The sequence below is a fragment of the Mesoplodon bidens genome (genome assembly GCF_964165515.1).
Source record: "Mesoplodon bidens genome assembly, contig: HAP1_SCAFFOLD_887, whole genome shotgun sequence".
Taxonomy (NCBI): Eukaryota; Metazoa; Chordata; class Mammalia; order Artiodactyla; family Ziphiidae; genus Mesoplodon; species Mesoplodon bidens.
In genome coordinates this window covers 1-23499 of record NW_027672200.1, presented here as the reverse complement: position 1 = coordinate 23499, position 23499 = coordinate 1, and the positions used below count along the sequence as shown (strand labels likewise).

At 47.0% G+C, this 23499-nt stretch overlaps 2 protein-coding genes and 1 long non-coding RNA gene across 4 annotated transcripts in view; 1 reads left to right on the top strand and 2 right to left on the bottom strand.

Annotated features, from left to right (window-relative positions):
* Positions 1-23489, top strand: part of LOC308610132 — a 100369-nt gene extending 76880 nt beyond the window's left edge. Inside the window, exons 20-25 of one of the 2 annotated variants that reach the window (XR_014014431.1) lie at positions 191-287; positions 1742-1858; positions 8684-8982; positions 12074-12170; positions 13625-13741; positions 20567-23489. This is a non-coding gene — a long non-coding RNA (uncharacterized lncRNA). The remainder of the gene's footprint in view (positions 1-190; positions 288-1741; positions 1859-8683; positions 8983-12073; positions 12171-13624; positions 13742-20566) is intronic. The other variant, XR_014014430.1, reaches the window with a different exon arrangement.
* LOC308610126 (protein FAM170A-like) lies at positions 1865-4944 on the bottom strand. The gene has a single exon (XM_081259386.1). It carries the CDS (start codon positions 3742-3744, stop codon positions 3055-3057), a length of 690 nt encoding a protein of 229 aa, XP_081115512.1. The 5' UTR covers positions 3745-4944; the 3' UTR covers positions 1865-3054.
* Positions 13748-18046, bottom strand: LOC308610123 (protein FAM170A-like; the record flags this gene model as incomplete). Its single annotated transcript, XM_081259383.1, has 2 exons — positions 13748-15782; positions 18037-18046. The coding sequence occupies 2 exons, from the start codon at positions 18044-18046 to the stop codon at positions 14938-14940; spliced, it is 855 nt and encodes a 284-aa protein (XP_081115509.1). The 3' UTR covers positions 13748-14937.
* Positions 23490-23499: the final 10 nt, after the last annotated feature.

Genomic DNA, 23499 nt, shown 5'->3' with positions numbered 1-23499 from the left:
ATTTCTGATGAGTAGGGTTGACAGATAAAATATAGGCTGTTTAGTTAAATATGAATGTCAGAAAAACAACGAGTACATTTTGAAGATAAGTATGCCCCAAATAGTACATAGGATCTACTTATACTAAAAATAATGACTTATTATTCATGTGAAGTTCAAGTTTAACTGGGTATCCTGCATTTTTATTTAGTAAATCTGACAGCCCTACTGATGATCCACAATGGAGGCAGTTGAGGAGCGGTACATGCTGGCTCTCGGACAGTCAGGAATGGCTTCAGCAGATCCAGGTACAGTATGAAATTCTTTTTGGAGGTAGCTCAGAAGCCATGGCCAGCCCTTGACTGCAAGTACTGCCTCGGGTTTCCCTGAGGTGGGGTAAACCGTCCTCTTAATGGCCTTTTGGTAAGTCTGGAAGACCATATCCAAGGGGAGCCCCAAAGTCAGTTTCATCCTCACAACCATGTTTCCAATTCCTGGAATTGGCTGCATGTGACTCACAAGAGATAAGGAGGTTTGTGAAAATTGGGAGTGTCATAGCTTGAACCCTTTGTAGGTAAAGTTTTGGTGTTCTGAGAGTTTTAACAGGAGCAATGTGAAAGACTCCAGGTCCCCGGGTAGATAGAAATAATCCTGTTCTACTTCTGTGTATGGGACAAGTCTGTAGTAGCTCACAGAGCAAATATCTGGTCTTAGAAAGACTGATCCAAGCTTGGATGTTTCTGGTGACAAGGCAAGGTCGTGAGTTTGAAGTTCACCTTTTATGGTTGAGGAGACAATGAAGTTGTCAGAAGGGCAATCGTGGAGGAGACGTTGGCTTCATCCATTGTGCAGGCTTGTATATGTGGTTCTATGTAGATTGTGTTTCAAAGGTGGAGCTTGTTTACAATTACGAACACTCTCTGACGTGCTTTTTGGACCTTCATTCCCAGAGCAAGAGCAGTGCCGAGGCCCTAGAAATGCCATGGATACTCTGAGCTGTCAGTGGCATTTCCCAGGTACTGTTCCCTTGGTGCTGCTCCTTGAAATGTCCAAAGGGATTATCATCTGTTTTGTGGCCGGTCCTAGCATTGTGAAAGGAAGCTGCTGCACCGGGCTCAGAGGATTTCGGCTGTGGTGGGAGGAGGAGGAGGAGTACTACGACTATAAATTGTATCACACCATATCTATTACATCTTGAGAGTGGGCTTGGGGGGTTATGAAGGGGGACTTTTATTGTACTTTTATACATTGTCCCCTTGAAAATAATTCAATTTTTAAAAATTAGTTAATTTATTTTGGGCTGCATTGGGTCTTTGTTGCTGCTAGCGGGCGTTTTCTAGTTGCAGTGAGCGGGGGCTACTCTTGGCTGTGGTGCACGGGCTTCTCATTGCAGTGGCTTCTCTTGTTTGCGGAGCACGGGCCCTAGGCATGCAGGCTTCCGTAGTTGTGGCACGTGGGCTCAGTAGTTGTGACACACGGGCTCTAGAGCGCAGGCTCAGTAGTTGTGGCGCACGGGCTTAGTTACTCCGTGGCACGTGGGATCTTCCCAGAACAGGGCTCGAACCCATGTCCCCTGCATTCGCAGGCATATTCATAACCACCGCGCCAGCAGGGAAGCCCAATGATTCAGTTTTTTATAAAGAGAATATTCCTAATATTCTTCCAAAAGTTTAAAAATACATAGTTGGATAACACTATGAAAAATTAACTGACACTTTTTTTATTATTTCTCTTTGCTCCCTGGATTTTTTTCCCCCTCCAGTCAGCTAGGCACTCTGAGTTCACTGCATTAGGAAGGTAAAGACTCAGCAGAAATGAGGGAGAAAAAAAGAAAATCCTCAGCTTTGGAATGTTCAAAACAGAGGCCACAGTAGAACAGGTGAGAATTCTGTGCACAAAAAATAAATCTCGTCTCAAATGTAACAAAGTATTCTTTGCACTGGGAGGCAGGAGAGGGAGGGAGGGAAGGACTGAAGGAGAGAGATCAGTGTGGCCAGGGACATGGAGACTGTGCTTGAGGACGATAGGCCCAGGAAGAGAATCAGAATCTGGGGAAGATTCAGCCTGCACGCGATCATTGCCTCCAGCCAGCACCCTCATCTCAGACCTCGGGAAATTCAGAGAGAGAGTGGGAGTAGGTCAGGAGGGCCACGGGCATAGTCTGTGTGGCAGGGGTTGTGGCCATTCCCTATTTGTGAGGAGTCCCCAGCAATTTGCAGGCCTCTTCTAGAAAATGCTGGCGGACGTCTCTAGTGCTTATGTGAAAGCTTGTTCACAAACCTTGAAAGATACAGATGTAGATGACAGATTAGATAGAAAAATGTAATTAACTAAAACCTCCAGGAAAGGTTTGGAAAATGCCCTTTATTGCATAGGATGTTCATATTGTCATATGATGTTAGACTGAGTGCCGGTCCCTTCATCCTCCTTCAGACCACGGCGTTCTGTCTGCTACTATCCCGAGGGTCCTTTCTTCTCCCTGGAAGGGATAAAACAAATGAGGTAGAACAGGAAGAGACAAGAAGCACTCCAAGCTCTGCTGGTCAGGGTTACCCTCCAGCGTTGCCTTAATGCTCAGAGCCACACATACCACAGTGAGCTTGGCTCCAGATCAACTACCACGCAACGAAGGTTCTGGAACACTTCCATGTCTCGGGGAACCTCATTTCCACGTGACTCTCTTTCGTATTCCCCTTTGTCACAGAAGGCTAGGTACAGTGGTCCAGGTGAGATCTCAGCTCAGGCCCAAGGCTCTCAGACCTCAAAGTTCCGGTCCTGCAAGGGCCCCTGTCCTCTCTTCAGACCACTCCTGGCTCTCTCTGCCGACAAGGAGCTGCTGGTGGTACGTCCTCTAAGAGTTGAGGCCCATCGTGCAGACCCTGAGAAAATTCCTAGGAAAAGGCTCCACCTTCTTGTCGAAGTCAACAGAGCTCAATTCCTTTGGAAGTGCTGGGTGTGTCCCAAGTTGATGCAACTGCAGAGCCATTAGGTAAACCAGCACATGTGTGCGGCCCCTTCCCTTAGACTCCTCTGGGCCCTCGTGACATAGGCTCAGAAGAGTGCCAGCCTCAAGCCTTACCTCTTCCAAGGCCACACCGTCTCCAGGATCTTCTGTCCCATGAATCTCAGTTGCTGTGTGGAACTCAAAAGAGAGAAAAGACCCTGCCTCCGGGGTCTCTTCGGGCTGGGGCCTTCTAGCTTCTCTTCCTCGTCCTCGTCGTCCTGCTCGTCCTGCTCGTCCTGCTCGTCCTCCTCGTCCTCCTCGTCCTCAGAGGTGGTCTCGGATTCCACATTGCCCTCCTCCTCAGGGGTGCTCTCGAATTCCACATTGCCCATCCACTGGGCGATGTTGAGATGAAAGACACGGCAGCTGAAGCCCTCCAGGATGCCGAACTTCACGTGCTGCTGGAGGATCTCCAAGGTGGGCAAGACCCGGCAGCAGGCCATGCACCTGAAGCCGGTCTCCATGGTCACCATCCAGTCCGGTGTCTTGGCCCTGGGTGTCTCCTGGACGGCAGGTGGCCCTGATGGGCTGCCTGGCTCTGCCCTTTCCTCATACTCTTTCTCCTCCCCAGTGGGCTCACTGTCAGACAGGAGGCTTTCGGTGGACACATCAGAGGGGTAAGTGCCTACTGTGCACGCATCCTCAGGAAGGGTCACTTCTTCTATCGTCAGCTGCTTTTCAGGCAACTCCAAGGGTTTCTTTGTCTTCCAGGAGACAGCTACACCCTTGTTCACTTGTACCTGCATGTAGTATATTTTCATGCCCCTTTCCTCTTTGTCTGGGTGCAGATCGTTCTTACAGGGTGAAGAGGGTGAGGAGGAGACACAGTGTGATGGGGGAGCAGTCTCCCCTGTTTCCTGAACCTGGGCTAGGGGTGCTTTAGGCTGGGCAGTTTCTCGATGTGATCTCCGGATTCCTGAAAAAGGAAATTAAAAACATCATAACATGCATGGGCCGTGCCAGAAGCTGAGGGAGCAGGTGTGGTAGACGAGAGAGGGACATTTGCATGACGTAGCTATGTCGTGAGCTTGGTGTCTGTTGGCCGTAGGACGGAGCGGTGTATCTGGTGTCATCTGTGGGCTTTTCATGTGCGTGTGGGGGGTTACTGGAGCGGTGTCTGTATACAGGGGTGTGCAGTATGGTGGTGAGGGCTGTGGTAACTGAGAGATGCGGGTGGATGCGTGTACGACGAGGAGTGTGAGTTTGGGAATATCGGTGGTGCATTACTTGTGGAATGGGGCTGTGGTGCTTGGGGTTTCTGTGTGCACTGAGAAGGTATGTGCCTGGAGGGCGGATGTATGTGTGAGCTGTGTGGACCTGAGCTGGATGGTGCTGCTCTCAGGCTGGAGATCTATGATGTAGAACTCTGTCCTTCTCTGGAAGCCAAGGCAAAGACAAAGCCTACATTTTCCTCTGAAGATGCTTAATCTGGTCCCTCTTCCCTCCACCTCAAGCCCAGACCTTTCCGGCCCCTGCTCCTTGACTTTCCCACCATGGTAGTACCAGGATTCACACACCCCCGCCCCAGACTCAGCTGGGATCCACGCCCTCGTAACAGCTCAGCCATCCTGCCCAGGCTCCTCCACAGAGCCCTCATCACCTCTGATGACCCTGGGTTTCCTCTCAGCCTCCCTGGGATCTGTGTGCCTCCTGCCTCACAGCCAAACACCCCCTCACCTGAGGAGCCCCGCGCCCTTACCAGCGTAGATGAGCTTGCGCGGAGAAGAAGCACAGGAGAAGTATGTAGAGGCAGAGGAGACCTCCCCTGCCCCTGGGCTGCAGCCTTGGGCCACCACAGTGGATCCAAGCTGAGGGGGATCCTCTTGTGACTTGGAGATTCCTGAGGGAGGAATGAAAGGCTCAGGGTGGGTTCATCAGTCCTCTCTGTCCACAAATATTTACCGAGTGTCTGGCACGTGTCAGGTGCAGTGAATACACACAGTTGAGATGGGGTTCCCAGTGGATACTCCAGTGTTTGATTCAAATCAGTACTTACTCTGTCACTGTCTTGTTGGTAATGTAGGCCTCGGTGGTGACTGAGTATGTGGGAAGAGTGAGTGATGTGTATCAGTTAAGTCTGTGGTAAGTGTGGGGTTGGCATGGGGAGCACGGTGGAGATGTGTCTTATCTGTGTCTGTGGCCTTTGTGTGCATGGTTTCTGTTCACAAGTCGGGAATTCTGGGACATGTAACTTTTCCTCATTACATGGTGTGGCTTGTATTTATGGTGTGTGTTCATTCATTGATTCACCAAGATTCAGTAAGCAGCTACTTCTGTGTATCCGGCACTCTTCCATTGTTGTAGTCTCTGGTAACGCTGCGCATTCTAGTAGGGGAAGACACACACTAAACAAAACTACAATAAATATATGATACCTGAGCTGGTGGCAAGTATATAAGGGTTGCCAGACTTAGCGAAGAAAAATACAGGGCACCCAGTTAAATTTCAGTTTCAGATAAACCCAGAATAATTTTCCAGTGTAAGTATTCCCATGCAGTATTTGGTCTTACTTTTAGTGTAAGTATGGCCCGTACAATATTGGGGACATACTGATACTGAAAAATTACTTGTTGTTTATCTGGAATTCAAATTGAACTGGCTAGCCCATATTTTATCTGGCAACCCTGACATGGGTTAGTGAGACTGTGGTTTACTGTGGTTTGTACAAAGCGGGTCTGGCATTACTCAAGAATGTGTTACAAGTGTGGTGTGTATGACACGTGACTGGTTCTTATAGAGGTATTTAGCGATGGCTGAAGTTAGCTGTGTTTGTGCGAGAGTTGAGGAGATACATATATATATAGTGTGTGTGTGTGTGTGTGTGTGTGTGTCCTATATATATAGTGTGTGTGTCTATATACATATCTCATCTCCAGCGTTTGGTGTTGGAGGAGAGGATTGTGATACAGGTGGGTTGTATGAGAACGTAGTACAGGAGGGATGCGTGTATATACCTCCATGTGCTGTGTGTGGTTTAATACGGAAGTTATATGTGGGGTGTGTGATACTTTTGCTGTATCAGAGTGTCCATGGGTGTATGAGTTACTGTCTCATAAAACACCCCTACCAAGAGTTCTCTATACACTCTTACATACACCGAGTGTCAGCCAGGTCCAGGCAGGGTGTCAAGAACTGTACCACGCAGAGTTTATATCTGATAAGCACTCTACCCCCATTCATCCTGCTCTTCTCAGCACTACCCCCTCCGCCCACCCCCACCCCCCCACAGGAACATAGAGAAAAATATTCTGAATGGTCAGGGGCAGTCATTGCCTTCCCTAGCCTGTCCCAGCCACTGCCTGAAAATCTGCCTGCTGTCTAGAGCTCCATTCCCAGGGCCCATCCTACAGTCTCCAGGGCCCTGGGCCTGGTAGGAGCTACTGGGCTCTAATCTGGGGCAGAGACCTCTAGCTGGAGCTCTGGGGTGACCACCCCCTCCCAGGGCAAGGTACTCGCCTACACCTACATTTAATGCACGCAGGCACCACGTGGCCCGTGGCTCTCAGAGCTCCCCGCAGGACCCTGAGGACATTTCTCACCCTCGCCCACGCGGTCTCAGTCTCTGGAAAGCCCTTCCCTTCCCTCGGTCTCCTTTGGGAGATTCTTCCTGTTGAAGGAATAAAACCTCCTTGCTTTCAATATGACACCATCCCTAGGCAAACAATCGTCTTTCGAAGTGCATTCCACTTGTCAAGATATTTTTCAACAGGGCCTTCAGCTCATGGGGCTTCTCTTTCCAGTTGGTAAAAGAGGCCAAGCAACTCATGGGTCTCTCTCAGCATCCTTGCATCCTTCACATCCCCCACCTCATGACCCCAGGGAAAGATCCAAGAGAATAAGAGAGAAATCGGGGACTGAGAAAAGCTGCACCTCTAGGTCTGTGCAAGCAGGATGCAGCCTGCTGTGAGTCCGACAAAGCTCCAGGCCCGGCAGCCCCAGGAGAGAGTCCTCAGACCAGCGGAGCTGACCTCCCATCTCCCAGGGGGCATCTGGCCGTTCTGTGCCGTCTCACACCACAGGGAGCCTCCGGATGGCTACGGCAGCATCAGTGAGACAAGGTCTCTCGCTCCCTGCTTCACAGGTGACACGTTCTCAGTCCCCCTCTTCCTAGAGAAGGTTCAGTTTGGCAGAAACCCATGTGCCCCAGACAAGTTGCCCCCCACATACCTCCTCCCTTCTGGGCAGTTTCCTGGGACTCTTCATTTTCCAGGCGTTTCCTCTTTTGTTGCCGTTCCATCGTACCAACTAGAAGTCTCCCTTAGAAGATGCCTCAAGAGACGTCCAACTCCTCCTCTCCCCTACAGGTTGGCCCTTGTTGGCTCTTGGGCAATCCGTTGAAATGATTCAATACAAATAAAAATAGTCAAGTCTCCTAAATGGCTGAAAAACTTGTACCACTTAGTGAACCAGCAGTGCTGCCTAGTGCTCACCAGGGCTGTTAAGTTTCCAAGGTTGCCAGGCGCACAGCAGGATTCTGTGACCTCAATGATGACATCAGAGCATTCTGTGGACCTAGGTTCAGCACAGTCTCTGCAATAGCACAGGCCCCGTTTTCAAGAACAATTCCTTTTTCCCAGCCGAACCTTTCCCGTGAAAGGGAAAGGTTCATACCATATCCATTATAAATTGTATCATACCGTATCTATTATAAAATGAACATTTTGATTGGAGATCTTTTAATGTCTTTTATATAGAGATTTAATATGAATATTTTAAATGGTCTCCAGTTTCCCTGTGGATTATTGACATTTTAAACTCTGCACTTCAGTTTTCCCTCAATCCCTGTAATTTTGTCACGGTTATTTCTGTACTTAAAGAGGAGTAACAATATAATTGATTTCTTCATTTTTTTCCCATCTCTTTCCAAGGTACTGGATTTGATTGTGTCTTACGAATGAGTGAAAAATGCTAGTCCTTGAGTCAGGACATTGGGCCCTTTACCAAGTAACTCAACCTGTCTGGGCTTCAGCTTCTGTATGTGCGAGCAAGAGGCTTGGCCTAGCTGACTTTTCAAATGCTGTGTTTCTTTGATTCACTCTCACGTACTGATCTGCTACTTAAGAAGAGGGTCTCTTCTCATAAAGTGAGAACAGTCGTTTTCTAATCCTTGGGTTGGGTGGAGTTTTTAGTGGTCGTACTCAGTTTGTTAGTTATATTTACTTTTACGTATGCTTAGCTCTAAATTTAATTTATATGGCTCTTGTGACTATTTTTAGATCTTCTTTTTTTCTTATTTTCTTTTACAGTTTCTAATTTGTTATCGCCAGTGTAGAGGAGCCTGATTGATTTTTAAACTGTATTGATCTTGTATGTGTGTGCTTTGTTGAACCGTCTTCTTCGTTCCTGCTAGTTTATCTGTGGGTTCTTTTGGGTCTCCTAGATAAATGAGCATATTAAATGTAAATAATGTGTTCTTTAGATAAAGTTTATTTTCTTGCATCTCTCTATATAAAAGCAATATGTTGAATTGATTTAAATATTTAAATACTTACATACCTGTTATCACAATCTAACCTTCTTTATCTTCTCTTATTTTCTTCCAATCAATATTATGTTTTCAAGATTTATCCACGTGAATCCATATAGATCTAGGTCTTTGATTTTTGACCGTTTGGTATTATTTCATCACATGCGTATAGCATCATTTATTTTCCATTCAAGCATTATTGGACAATTGGATTGTTTCCCTCCCTTCTCTAGAACAAACAACGTTTCCTAGAATATCCCTGAAGATGTCTGACAGTCGAGAAGGGCCAGGCTGCCCGAAGGATTGCTACTTGCTTTTAGCCACGTTCCAACAGGCCATCTCCAGCCAGCAATTTGAAGCACAGCTGAAATGAAAACTCCCCCAAATGTGGAGGTCGTAGGAGCTTCCTAGAAGGTGGGAGGTTCATGATAGGCATCCTGCTGGGATCCCAGGGGAGTCTGAGCTGGCCTGAACCTCATCTTCCTCCTCCACCTCTCAAGAGAAATGTGGAGGAAAGAAGACTTCAAAACCTGTGAGTAGGCAGAGGGAGAGAGATTGGGGGCCGAAGCTGCAACTGAGGTCTTGGAGTGGGCTGTGAGGACGCAGAGCCTCTAGAGAGCCAGGCTCTGCCTTCTGAGCACTTCTCCCCTAAGGCTGCTCGTCATTCAGGTGATACCAGCCATATAGAGCCGACTCGGCCCACACTGTCACAGAAAGCCTTATCAGAATCTCTTCTTCTTCATACACTCTTGTGTCTGTTACTTGGTTATTGCCTTTGGTGCTCCACTGATGTGAAGCACAGTCGCCAGGGGATGGAGGACACTAGTGACCCATCTTGCTCTGTGGCCTCAGTCCACAGCTTGAGGGTAAGGGAAGAGGCCAAATGAAGGTCAAGAAGGAAAGATGGCGTTTGAAGAGAAGACCTGAGTTAAGGGTGTCTTCTCAAGGCTTGATGAATGAAATGTAGCTCCAGTACCTGAAGTCCTGCTTGTTCTCAAGGCTGACCACGGGGCTGGGTGGGCTGGGTGCACTCAGTGAAGGAACCGTATACACTTAGTATTTCCTTGCTTGCTCACACTTGCCCTCGTCTGATACACACTCTGCAAGACTGATCTTCCCCTGAAACAACTTTCCACCTGCCACTGTCATCTCGTGAACATTTGCTTCCCCTTCCTAGTGTCCCCCTAGAATGCCATTGCCGCCAATTCATAATTTGATAATCATGCTTCTTACCATAGTCTCAGCAACTTCTGATAAATTTTATTCACTTTATTCCATAGTCTTCACACATCAGTAATCTTCCTTAACTTCCTAGCTGCAGGTTAACCCATTCGGAATCATTTCTTTTTCTTTCTCTTCTTTGGCAAATCCCTTCTATCTTTTAAGGTCTTTTTCTTGTCTCTCTACCATCCTGCCTTCCTGAACTTCTTTTTTTTCCGTTTAAGTAACCTTTCAATCTCCTTCCCCAATTTCCTCATAAACATTGAGAGTTTATTCCTCACACGTTAGAGAGCGGTTTATGAATGGCCACGCATAATGGACTCAGAATGAGTTGGCACCCCCGAGGTACCTGTCTTGCTGGGGAGCCACAGGTGGAGGGCTGGCTGCTGGACACATGTTTGCATGGAGTCAGGCTGAGTGGCCTCAGGGTGTTTGCTCTGCACTTGTGTGTGTTTCTCCCTAGTTGGTTTCCTTGTCCAGCCACCTGTGACCTCCCTCCATCCAGCCCAGGGAATCCTTCTCATCACAGGGGTAGGACGTTTGTCTCGTTTTCCATCACATCCTTTCCCCAAAGTTTGGTTGTGAGTTGCTCCCATTCCAAAGACCTTTCCTCTTTGAAGAGAAGAGAGAAAATCTTTTCTCTCCTTTCCTCTCACTTCACTTCTGCTCTAGTATCTCCTCCGTCCAGAATGGCCCCCTGACTCAAATGGGTGTAGATCCGAAGATGGCAAGAAATGCCAGCAATTCTGAAGTAATAATACGGATGTATCAGGAACACTTGAAAACCTTTATCCCGCCACATTCAAAAAAATTGCACTTCCAGTGTATTCAGAGTCTCAGTGTAGAAACACAAATGATGTAGAAGTTGAATGACACTCAAGTTTTTCTTTCCTCCTTTCCTGATTTATTCTAATCCTCCAAGTTAACATGATTAACTATCTGTTATGTAACCTTTCAGACATTTTCTACACATGCACACTTTTCTTTTTCTCACATAAGAGTGTGAACTAGGTCACTTTCAACATGCTGTGATACTGTGATTCACTGTCTCCCACCGAGTCATCCACTGATAAAGTAATCTGTTTCATGGAGAAATATGTCCAATAGCTAATAGCCAATGTCTGTGGAGTGCTTGCTCTGTGTCGGTTTCTTGTAACTACTTTACAGATCTTTTGTACAAGGTACCCATGGACCAGGTACAATTATAACCCCCAAGTGACAGATAAGTGCAGATAAGTACAAATAAATACAGAGGCCAAGTGACTTGCCCAAGACACTGGAGCAAATCAAAATCCATGCCTCTGTAATCATTTTGCTCTATTGCCTCTGTCTGGGAGGCTTGATGATTTGGCAAGTAAAACCTTAAATATCATGTTCCATTTTTATATCTCTGACACAAGCGTGGGGCTGTGATACGGGGTAACTAACCTGACTACTTTTGAAAACCCTTATGCACCTGGATGAAAGTAAGCCAGGGACTGCAAGCTCTAGATTTAAGGTTTCCTAGCAACTTTTAAAAAGAGCTTCTTGAATGCAATTTATGTAATGTCAAGTCTAGGATGTAGTCCAGATAGTAACAGAAAAATGGAGATATGTAGAAAAATAGTTCAAGTTGACAAGTATTGGGAGTGTAGTAGTTTTGGGGCCAGCATGTAGACCACAGGAGAACTTGCTGTTTCCATCCCAAAGGGAAGAGCCCTACGTTGCAACTGCCAAGGTCCCTGGGGCAGCAAGTGTGTTCACTGCTTAGTAAAGAAGCATCCTCAGTTTGATAGAATCATATGGGAGCCTTACATTTGGTTAGCCGTTCTACATTCTTGATGTAATGATATTTTCAGGGTGTGGGAGGGTATCAAGCTCTGAAAATACCCTTGGAGAGATTTGCTTATTAAGTTTGGCTTTTTCAATCTCCCTACTACTTCTTTACTAAGCACCAGGAGGTTTCCTTCACTTTTCAGAACCATGTTGTTTTTCCCTTGTCTAATGAACTTTGAAATACTTTTGGATGAGCTATTAAATTTGGGAAAAAATAAACATCTCTTTAAAACAAGGAAGATAATAACAATGACACGTAGAAAGAGCTCTAAAACAGAGAATATCCTCCATTATGGCTAATGACTGGGGGTGGAAAGTTCGTGCTCGCTGTCCAGGATGTAGAAATAAAAGCTGAGGAGGCGCTGAGGCATCTCCTGCATCTCTATAAGCCTCCATCATTTCTGATGAGTAGGGTTGACAGATAAAATATAGGCTGTTTAGTTAAATATGAATGTCAGAAAAACAACGAGTACATTTTGAAGATAAGTATGCCCCAAATAGTACATAGGATCTACTTATACTAAAAATAATGACTTATTATTCATGTGAAGTTCAAGTTTAACTGGGTATCCTGCATTTTTATTTAGTAAATCTGACAGCCCTACTGATGATCCACAATGGAGGCAGTTGAGGAGCGGTACATGCTGGCTCTCGGACAGTCAGGAATGGCTTCAGCAGATCCAGGTACAGTATGAAATTCTTTTTGGAGGTAGCTCAGAAGCCATGGCCAGCCCTTGACTGCAAGTACTGCCTCGGGTTTCCCTGAGGTGGGGTAAACCGTCCTCTTAATGGCCTTTTGGTAAGTCTGGAAGACCATATCCAAGGGGAGCCCCAAAGTCAGTTTCATCCTCACAACCATGTTTCCAATTCCTGGAATTGGCTGCATGTGACTCACAAGAGATAAGGAGGTTTGTGAAAATTGGGAGTGTCATAGCTTGAACCCTTTGTAGGTAAAGTTTTGGTGTTCTGAGAGTTTTAACAGGAGCAATGTGAAAGACTCCAGGTCCCCGGGTAGATAGAAATAATCCTGTTCTACTTCTGTGTATGGGACAAGTCTGTAGTAGCTCACAGAGCAAATATCTGGTCTTAGAAAGACTGATCCAAGCTTGGATGTTTCTGGTGACAAGGCAAGGTCGTGAGTTTGAAGTTCACCTTTTATGGTTGAGGAGACAATGAAGTTGTCAGAAGGGCAATCGTGGAGGAGACGTTGGCTTCATCCATTGTGCAGGCTTGTATATGTGGTTCTATGTAGATTGTGTTTCAAAGGTGGAGCTTGTTTACAATTACGAACACTCTCTGACGTGCTTTTTGGACCTTCATTCCCAGAGCAAGAGCAGTGCCGAGGCCCTAGAAATGCCATGGATACTCTGAGCTGTCAGTGGCATTTCCCAGGTACTGTTCCCTTGGTGCTGCTCCTTGAAATGTCCAAAGGGATTATCATCTGTTTTGTGGCCGGTCCTAGCATTGTGAAAGGAAGCTGCTGCACCGGGCTCAGAGGATTTCGGCTGTGGTGGGAGGAGGAGGAGGAGTACTACGACTATAAATTGTATCACACCATATCTATTACATCTTGAGAGTGGGCTTGGGGGGTTATGAAGGGGGACTTTTATTGTACTTTTATACATTGTCCCCTTGAAAATAATTCAATTTTTAAAAATTAGTTAATTTATTTTGGGCTGCATTGGGTCTTTGTTGCTGCTAGCGGGCGTTTTCTAGTTGCAGTGAGCGGGGGCTACTCTTGGCTGTGGTGCACGGGCTTCTCATTGCAGTGGCTTCTCTTGTTTGCGGAGCACGGGCCCTAGGCATGCAGGCTTCCGTAGTTGTGGCACGTGGGCTCAGTAGTTGTGACACACGGGCTCTAGAGCGCAGGCTCAGTAGTTGTGGCGCACGGGCTTAGTTACTCCGTGGCACGTGGGATCTTCCCAGAACAGGGCTCGAACCCATGTCCCCTGCATTCGCAGGCATATTCATAACCACCGCGCCAGCAGGGAAGCCCAATGATTCAGTTTTTTATAAAGAGAATATTCCTAATATTCTTCCAAAAGTTTAAAAATACATAGTTGGATAACACTATGAAAAATTAACTGACACTTTTTTTATTATTTCTCTTTGCTCCCTGGATTTTTTTCCCCCTCCAGTCAGCTAGGCACTCTGAGTTCACTGCATTAGGAAGGTAAAGACTCAGCAGAAATGAGGGAGAAAAAAAGAAAATCCTCAGCTTTGGAATGTTCAAAACAGAGGCCACAGTAGAACAGGTGAGAATTCTGTGCACAAAAAATAAATCTCGTCTCAAATGTAACAAAGTATTCTTTGCACTGGGAGGCAGGAGAGGGAGGGAGGGAAGGACTGAAGGAGAGAGATCAGTGTGGCCAGGGACATGGAGACTGTGCTTGAGGACGATAGGCCCAGGAAGAGAATCAGAATCTGGGGAAGATTCAGCCTGCACGCGATCATTGCCTCCAGCCAGCACCCTCATCTCAGACCTCGGGAAATTCAGAGAGAGAGTGGGAGTAGGTCAGGAGGGCCACGGGCATAGTCTGTGTGGCAGGGGTTGTGGCCATTCCCTATTTGTGAGGAGTCCCCAGCAATTTGCAGGCCTCTTCTAGAAAATGCTGGCGGACGTCTCTAGTGCTTATGTGAAAGCTTGTTCACAAACCTTGAAAGATACAGATGTAGATGACAGATTAGATAGAAAAATGTAATTAACTAAAACCTCCAGGAAAGGTTTGGAAAATGCCCTTTATTGCATAGGATGTTCATATTGTCATATGATGTTAGACTGAGTGCCGGTCCCTTCATCCTCCTTCAGACCACGGCGTTCTGTCTGCTACTATCCCGAGGGTCCTTTCTTCTCCCTGGAAGGGATAAAACAAATGAGGTAGAACAGGAAGAGACAAGAAGCACTCCAAGCTCTGCTGGTCAGGGTTACCCTCCAGCGTTGCCTTAATGCTCAGAGCCACACATACCACAGTGAGCTTGGCTCCAGATCAACTACCACGCAACGAAGGTTCTGGAACACTTCCATATCTCGGGGAACCTCATTTCCACGTGACTCTCTTTCATATTCCCCTTTGTCACAGAAGGCTAGGTACAGTGGTCCAGGTGAGATCTCAGCTCAGGCCCAAGGCTCTCAGACCTCAAAGTTCCGGTCCTGCAAGGGCCCCTGTCCTCTCTTCAGACCACTCCTGGCTCTCTCTGCCGACAAGGAGCTGCTGGTGGTACGTCCTCTAAGAGTTGAGGCCCATCGTGCAGACCCTGAGAAAATTCCTAGGAAAAGGCTCCACCTTCTTGTCGAAGTCAACAGAGCTCAATTCCTTTGGAAGTGCTGGGTGTGTCCCAAGTTGATGCAACTGCAGAGCCATTAGGTAAACCAGCACATGTGTGCGGCCCCTTCCCTTAGACTCCTCTGGGCCCTCGTGACATAGGCTCAGAAGAGTGCCAGCCTCAAGCCTTACCTCTTCCAAGGCCACACCGTCTCCAGGATCTTCTGTCCCATGAATCTCAGTTGCTGTGTGGAACTCAAAAGAGAGAAAAGACCCTGCCTCCGGGGTCTCTTCGGGCTGGGGCCTTCTAGCTTCTCTTCCTCGTCCTCGTCGTCCTGCTCGTCCTGCTCGTCCTGCTCGTCCTCCTCGTCCTCCTCGTCCTCAGAGGTGGTCTCGGATTCCACATTGCCCTCCTCCTCAGGGGTGCTCTCGAATTCCACATTGCCCATCCACTGGGCGATGTTGAGATGAAAGACACGGCAGCTGAAGCCCTCCAGGATGCCGAACTTCACGTGCTGCTGGAGGATCTCCAAGGTGGGCAAGACCCGGCAGCAGGCCATGCACCTGAAGCCGGTCTCCATGGTCACCATCCAGTCCGGTGTCTTGGCCCTGGGTGTCTCCTGGATGGCAGGTGGCCCTGATGGGCTGCCTGGCTCTGCCCTTTCCTCATACTCTTTCTCCTCCCCAGTGGGCTCACTGTCAGACAGGAGGCTTTCGGTGGACACATCAGAGGGGTAAGTGCCTACTGTGCACGCATCCTCAGGAAGGGTCACTTCTTCTATCGTCAGCTGCTTTTCAGGCAACTCCAAGGGTTTCTTTGTCTTCCAGGAGACAGCTACACCCTTGTTCACTTGTACCTGCATGTAGTATATTTTCATGCCCCTTTCCTCTTTGTCTGGGTGCAGATCGTTCTTACAGGGTGAAGAGGGTGAGGAGGAGACACAGTGTGATGGGGGAGCAGTCTCCCCTGTTTCCTGAACCTGGGCTAGGGGTGCTTTAGGCTGGGCAGTTTCTCGATGTGATCTCCGGATTCCTGAAAAAGGAAATTAAAAACATCATAACATGCATGGGCCGTGCCAGAAGCTGAGGGAGCAGGTGTGGTAGACGAGAGAGGGACATTTGCATGACGTAGCTATGTCGTGAGCTTGGTGTCTGTTGGCCGTAGGACGGAGCGGTGTATCTGGTGTCATCTGTGGGCTTTTCATGTGCGTGTGGGGGGTTACTGGAGCGGTGTCTGTATACAGGGGTGTGCAGTATGGTGGTGAGGGCTGTGGTAACTGAGAGATGCGGGTGGATGCGTGTACGACGAGGAGTGTGAGTTTGGGAATATCGGTGGTGCATTACTTGTGGAATGGGGCTGTGGTGCTTGGGGTTTCTGTGTGCACTGAGAAGGTATGTGCCTGGAGGGCGGATGTATGTGTGAGCTGTGTGGACCTGAGCTGGATGGTGCTGCTCTCAGGCTGGAGATCTATGATGTAGAACTCTGTCCTTCTCTGGAAGCCAAGGCAAAGACAAAGCCTACATTTTCCTCTGAAGATGCTTAATCTGGTCCCTCTTCCCTCCACCTCAAGCCCAGACCTTTCCGGCCCCTGCTCCTTGACTTCCCCACCATGGTAGTACCAGGATTCACACACCCCCGCCCCAGACTCAGCTGGGATCCACGCCCTCGTAACAGCTCAGCCATCCTGCCCAGGCTCCTCCACAGAGCCCTCATCACCTCTGATGACCCTGGGTTTCCTCTCAGCCTCCCTGGGATCTGTGTGCCTCCTGCCTCACAGCCAAACACCCCCTCACCTGAGGAGCCCCGCGCCCTTACCAGCGTAGATGAGCTTGCGCGGAGAAGAAGCACAGGAGAAGTATGTAGAGGCAGAGGAGACCTCCCCTGCCCCTGGGCTGCAGCCTTGGGCCACCACAGTGGATCCAAGCTGAGGGGGATCCTCTTGTGACTTGGAGATTCCTGAGGGAGGAATGAAAGGCTCAGGGTGGGTTCATCAGTCCTCTCTGTCCACAAATATTTACCGAGTGTCTGGCACGTGTCAGGTGCAGTGAATACACACAGTTGAGATGGGGTTCCCAGTGGATACTCCAGTGTTTAATTCAAATCAGTACTTACTCTGTCACTGTCTTGTTGGTAATGTAGGCCTCGGTGGTGACTGAGTATGTGGGAAGAGTGAGTGATGTGTATCAGTTAAGTCTGTGGTAAGTGTGGGGTTGGCATGGGGAGCACGGTGGAGATGTGTCTTATCTGTGTCTGTGGCCTTTGTGTGCATGGTTTCTGTTCACAAGTCGGGAATTCTGGGACATGTAACTTTTCCTCATTACATGGTGTGGCTTGTATTTATGGTGTGTGTTCATTCATTGATTCACCAAGATTCAGTAAGCAGCTACTTCTGTGTATCCGGCACTCTTCCATTGTTGTAGTCTCTGGTAACGCTGCGCATTCTAGTAGGGGAAGACACACACTAAACAAAACTACAATAAATATATGATACCTGAGCTGGTGGCAAGTATATAAGGGTTGCCAGACTTAGCGAAGAAAAATACAGGGCACCCAGTTAAATTTCAGTTTCAGATAAACCCAGAATAATTTTCCAGTGTAAGTATTCCCATGCAGTATTTGGTCTTACTTTTAGTGTAAGTATGGCCCGTACAATATTGGGGACATACTGATACTGAAAAATTACTTGTTGTTTATCTGGAATTCAAATTGAACTGGCTAGCCCATATTTTATCTGGCAACCCTGACATGGGTTAGTGAGACTGTGGTTTACTGTGGTTTGTACAAAGCGGGTCTGGCATTACTCAAGAATGTGTTACAAGTGTGGTGTGTATGACACGTGACTGGTTCTTATAGAGGTATTTAGCGATGGCTGAAGTTAGCTGTGTTTGTGCGAGAGTTGAGGAGATACATATATATATAGTGTGTGTGTGTGTGTGTGTGTGTGTGTCCTATATATATAGTGTGTGTGTCTATATACATATCTCATCTCCAGCGTTTGGTGTTGGAGGAGAGGATTGTGATACAGGTGGGTTGTATGAGAACGTAGTACAGGAGGGATGCGTGTATATACCTCCATGTGCTGTGTGTGGTTTAATACGGAAGTTATATGTGGGGTGTGTGATACTTTTGCTGTATCAGAGTGTCCATGGGTGTATGAGTTACTGTCTCATAAAACACCCCTACCAAGAGTTCTCTATACACTCTTACATACACCGAGTGTCAGCCAGGTCCAGGCAGGGTGTCAAGAACTGTACCACGCAGAGTTTATATCTGATAAGCACTCTACCCCCATTCATCCTGCTCTTCTCAGCACTACCCCCTCCGCCCACCCCCACCCCCCCACAGGAACATAGAGAAAAATATTCTGAATGGTCAGGGGCAGTCATTGCCTTCCCTAGCCTGTCCCAGCCACTGCCTGAAAATCTGCCTGCTGTCTAGAGCTCCATTCCCAGGGCCCATCCTACAGTCTCCAGGGCCCTGGGCCTGGTAGGAGCTACTGGGCTCTAATCTGGGGCAGAGACCTCTAGCTGGAGCTCTGGGGTGACCACCCCCTCCCAGGGCAAGGTACTCGCCTACACCTACATTTAATGCACGCAGGCACCACGTGGCCCGTGGCTCTCAGAGCTCCCCGCAGGACCCTGAGGACATTTCTCACCCTCGCCCACGCGGTCTCAGTCTCTGGAAAGCCCTTCCCTTCCCTCGGTCTCCTTTGGGAGATTCTTCCTGTTGAAGGAATAAAACCTCCTTGCTTTCAATATGACACCATCCCTAGGCAAACAATCGTCTTTCGAAGTGCATTCCACTTGTCAAGATATTTTTCAACAGGGCCTTCAGCTCATGGGGCTTCTCTTTCCAGTTGGTAAAAGAGGCCAAGCAACTCATGGGTCTCTCTCAGCATCCTTGCATCCTTCACATCCCCCACCTCATGACCCCAGGGAAAGATCCAAGAGAATAAGAGAGAAATCGGGGACTGAGAAAAGCTGCACCTCTAGGTCTGTGCAAGCAGGATGCAGCCTGCTGTGAGTCCGACAAAGCTCCAGGCCCGGCAGCCCCAGGAGAGAGTCCTCAGACCAGCGGAGCTGACCTCCCATCTCCCAGGGGGCATCTGGCCGTTCTGTGCCGTCTCACACCACAGGGAGCCTCCGGATGGCTACGGCAGCATCAGTGAGACAAGGTCTCTCGCTCCCTGCTTCACAGGTGACACGTTCTCAGTCCCCCTCTTCCTAGAGAAGGTTCAGTTTGGCAGAAACCCATGTGCCCCAGACAAGTTGCCCCCCACATACCTCCTCCCTTCTGGGCAGTTTCCTGGGACTCTTCATTTTCCAGGCGTTTCCTCTTTTGTTGCCGTTCCATCGTACCAACTAGAAGTCTCCCTTAGAAGATGCCTCAAGAGACGTCCAACTCCTCCTCTCCCCTACAGGTTGGCCCTTGTTGGCTCTTGGGCAATCCGTTGAAATGATTCAATACAAATAAAAATAGTCAAGTCTCCTAAATGGCTGAAAAACTTGTACCACTTAGTGAACCAGCAGTGCTGCCTAGTGCTCACCAGGGCTGTTAAGTTTCCAAGGTTGCCAGGCGCACAGCAGGATTCTGTGACCTCAATGATGACATCAGAGCATTCTGTGGACCTAGGTTCAGCACAGTCTCTGCAATAGCACAGGCCCCGTTTTCAAGAACAATTCCTTTTTCCCAGCCGAACCTTTCCCGTGAAAGGGAAAGGTTCATACCATATCCATTATAAATTGTATCATACCGTATCTATTATAAAATGAACATTTTGATGGGAGATCTTTTAATGTCTTTTATATAGAGATTTAATATGAATATTTTAAATGGTCTCCAGTTTCCCTGTGGATTATTGACATTTTAAACTCTGCACTTCAGTTTTCCCTCAATCCCTGTAATTTTGTCACGGTTATTTCTGTACTTAAAGAGGAGTAACAATATAATTGATTTCTTCATTTTTTTCCCATCTCTTTCCAAGGTACTGGATTTGATTGTGTCTTACGAATGAGTGAAAAATGCTAGTCCTTGAGTCAGGACATTGGGCCCTTTACCAAGTAACTCAACCTGTCTGGGCTTCAGCTTCTGTATGTGCGAGCAAGAGGCTTGGCCTAGCTGACTTTTCAAATGCTGTGTTTCTTTGATTCACTCTCACGTACTGATCTGCTACTTAAGAAGAGGGTCTCTTCTCATAAAGTGAGAACAGTCGTTTTCTAATCCTTGGGTTGGGTGGAGTTTTTAGTGGTCGTACTCAGTTTGTTAGTTATATTTACTTTTACGTATGCTTAGCTCTAAATTTAATTTATATGGCTCTTGTGACTATTTTTAGATCTTCTTTTTTTCTTATTTTCTTTTACAGTTTCTAATTTGTTATCGCCAGTGTAGAGGAGCCTGATTGATTTTTAAACTGTATTGATCTTGTATGTGTGTGCTTTGTTGAACCGTCTTCTTCGTTCCTGCTAGTTTATCTGTGGGTTCTTTTGGGTCTCCTAGATAAATGAGCATATTAAATGTAAATAATGTGTTCTTTAGATAAAGTTTATTTTCTTGCATCTCTCTATATAAAAGCAATATGTTGAATTGATTTAAATATTTAAATACTTACATACCTGTTATCACAATCTAACCTTCTTTATCTTCTCTTATTTTCTTCCAATCAATATTATGTTTTCAAGATTTATCCACGTGAATCCATATAGATCTAGGTCTTTGATTTTTGACCGTTTGGTATTATTTCATCACATGCGTATAGCATCATTTATTTTCCATTCAAGCATTATTGGACAATTGGATTGTTTCCCTCCCTTCTCTAGAACAAACAACGTTTCCTAGAATATCCCTGAAGATGTCTGACAGTCGAGAAGGGCCAGGCTGCCCGAAGGATTGCTACTTGCTTTTAGCCACGTTCCAACAGGCCATCTCCAGCCAGCAATTTGAAGCACAGCTGAAATGAAAACTCCCCCAAATGTGGAGGTCGTAGGAGCTTCCTAGAAGGTGGGAGGTTCATGATAGGCATCCTGCTGGGATCCCAGGGGAGTCTGAGCTGGCCTGAACCTCATCTTCCTCCTCCACCTCTCAAGAGAAATGTGGAGGAAAGAAGACTTCAAAACCTGTGAGTAGGCAGAGGGAGAGAGATTGGGGGCCGAAGCTGCAACTGAGGTCTTGGAGTGGGCTGTGAGGACGCAGAGCCTCTAGAGAGCCAGGCTCTGCCTTCTGAGCACTTCTCCCCTAAGGCTGCTCGTCATTCAGGTGATACCAGCCATATAGAGCCGACTCGGCCCACACTGTCACAGAAAGCCTTATCAGAATCTCTTCTTCTTCATACACTCTTGTGTCTGTTACTTGGTTATTGCCTTTGGTGCTCCACTGATGTGAACCACAGTCGCCAGGGGATGGAGGACACTAGTGACCCATCTTGCTCTGTGGCCTCAGTCCACAGCTTGAGGGTAAGGGAAGAGGCCAAATGAAGGTCAAGAAGGAAAGATGGCGTTTGAAGAGAAGACCTGAGTTAAGGGTGTCTTCTCAAGGCTTGATGAATGAAATGTAGCTCCAGTACCTGAAGTCCTGCTTGTTCTCAAGGCTGACCACGGGGCTGGGTGGGCTGGGTGCACTCAGTGAAGGAACCGTATACACTTAGTATTTCCTTGCTTGCTCACACTTGCCCTCGTCTGATACACACTCTGCAAGACTGATCTTCCCCTGAAACAACTTTCCACCTGCCACTGTCATCTCGTGAACATTTGCTTCCCCTTCCTAGTGTCCCCCTAGAATGCCATTGCCGCCAATTCATAATTTGATAATCATGCTTCTTACCATAGTCTCAGCAACTTCTGATAAATTTTATTCACTTTATTCCATAGTCTTCACACATCAGTAATCTTCCTTAACTTCCTAGCTGCAGGTTAACCCATTCGGAATCATTTCTTTTTCTTTCTCTTCTTTGGCAAATCCCTTCTATCTTTTAAGGTCTTTTTCTTGTCTCTCTACCATCCTGCCTTCCTGAACTTCTTTTTTTTCCGTTTAAGTAACCTTTCAATCTCCTTCCCCAATTTCCTCATAAACATTGAGAGTTTATTCCTCACACGTTAGAGAGCGGTTTATGAATGGCCACGCATAATGGACTCAGAATGAGTTGGCACCCCCGAGGTACCTGTCTTGCTGGGGAGCCACAGGTGGAGGGCTGGCTGCTGGACACATGTTTGCATGGAGTCAGGCTGAGTGGCCTCAGGGTGTTTGCTCTGCACTTGTGTGTGTTTCTCCCTAGTTGGTTTCCTTGTCCAGCCACCTGTGACCTCCCTCCATCCAGCCCAGGGAATCCTTCTCATCACAGGGGTAGGACGTTTGTCTCGTTTTCCATCACATCCTTTCCCCAAAGTTTGGTTGTGAGTTGCTCCCATTCCAAAGACCTTTCCTCTTTGAAGAGAAGAGAGAAAATCTTTTCTCTCCTTTCCTCTCACTTCACTTCTGCTCTAGTATCTCCTCCGTCCAGAATGGCCCCCTGACTCAAATGGGTGTAGATCCGAAGATGGCAAGAAATGCCAGCAATTCTGAAGTAATAATACGGATGTATCAGGAACACTTGAAAACCTTTATCCCGCCACATTCAAAAAAATTGCACTTCCAGTGTATTCAGAGTCTCAGTGTAGAAACACAAATGATGTAGAAGTTGAATGACACTCAAGTTTTTCTTTCCTCCTTTCCTGATTTATTCTAATCCTCCAAGTTAACATGATTAACTATCTGTTATGTAACCTTTCAGACATTTTCTACACATGCACACTTTTCTTTTTCTCACATAAGAGTGTGAACTAGGTCACTTTCAACATGCTGTGATACTGTGATTCACTGTCTCCCACCGAGTCATCCACTGATAAAGTAATCTGTTTCATGGAGAAATATGTCCAATAGCTAATAGCCAATGTCTGTGGAGTGCTTGCTCTGTGTCGGTTTCTTGTAACTACTTTACAGATCTTTTGTACAAGGTACCCATGGACCAGGTACAATTATAACCCCCAAGTGACAGATAAGTGCAGATAAGTACAAATAAATACAGAGGCCAAGTGACTTGCCCAAGACACTGGAGCAAATCAAAATCCATGCCTCTGTAATCATTTTGCTCTATTGCCTCTGTCTGGGAGGCTTGATGATTTGGCAAGTAAAACCTTAAATATCATGTTCCATTTTTATATCTCTGACACAAGCGTGGGGCTGTGATACGGGGTAACTAACCTGACTACTTTTGAAAACCCTTATGCACCTGGATGAAAGTAAGCCAGGGACTGCAAGCTCTAGATTTAAGGTTTCCTAGCAACTTTTAAAAAGAGCTTCTTGAATGCAATTTATGTAATGTCAAGTCTAGGATGTAGTCCAGATAGTAACAGAAAAATGGAGATATGTAGAAAAATAGTTCAAGTTGACAAGTATTGGGAGTGTAGTAGTTTTGGGGCCAGCATGTAGACCACAGGAGAACTTGCTGTTTCCATCCCAAAGGGAAGAGCCCTACGTTGCAACTGCCAAGGTCCCTGGGGCAGCAAGTGTGTTCACTGCTTAGTAAAGAAGCATCCTCAGTTTGATAGAATCATATGGGAGCCTTACATTTGGTTAGCCGTTCTACATTCTTGATGTAATGATATTTTCAGGGTGTGGGAGGGTATCAAGCTCTGAAAATACCCTTGGAGAGATTTGCTTATTAAGTTTGGCTTTTTCAATCTCCCTACTACTTCTTTACTAAGCACCAGGAGGTTTC

Bases quoted from the DNA above. Each gene is read 5' to 3' on its own strand.
- LOC308610126 (XM_081259386.1), bottom strand. From the start codon at position 3,744: ATGAAAATATACTACATGCAGGTACAAGTGAACAAGGGTGTAGCTGTC.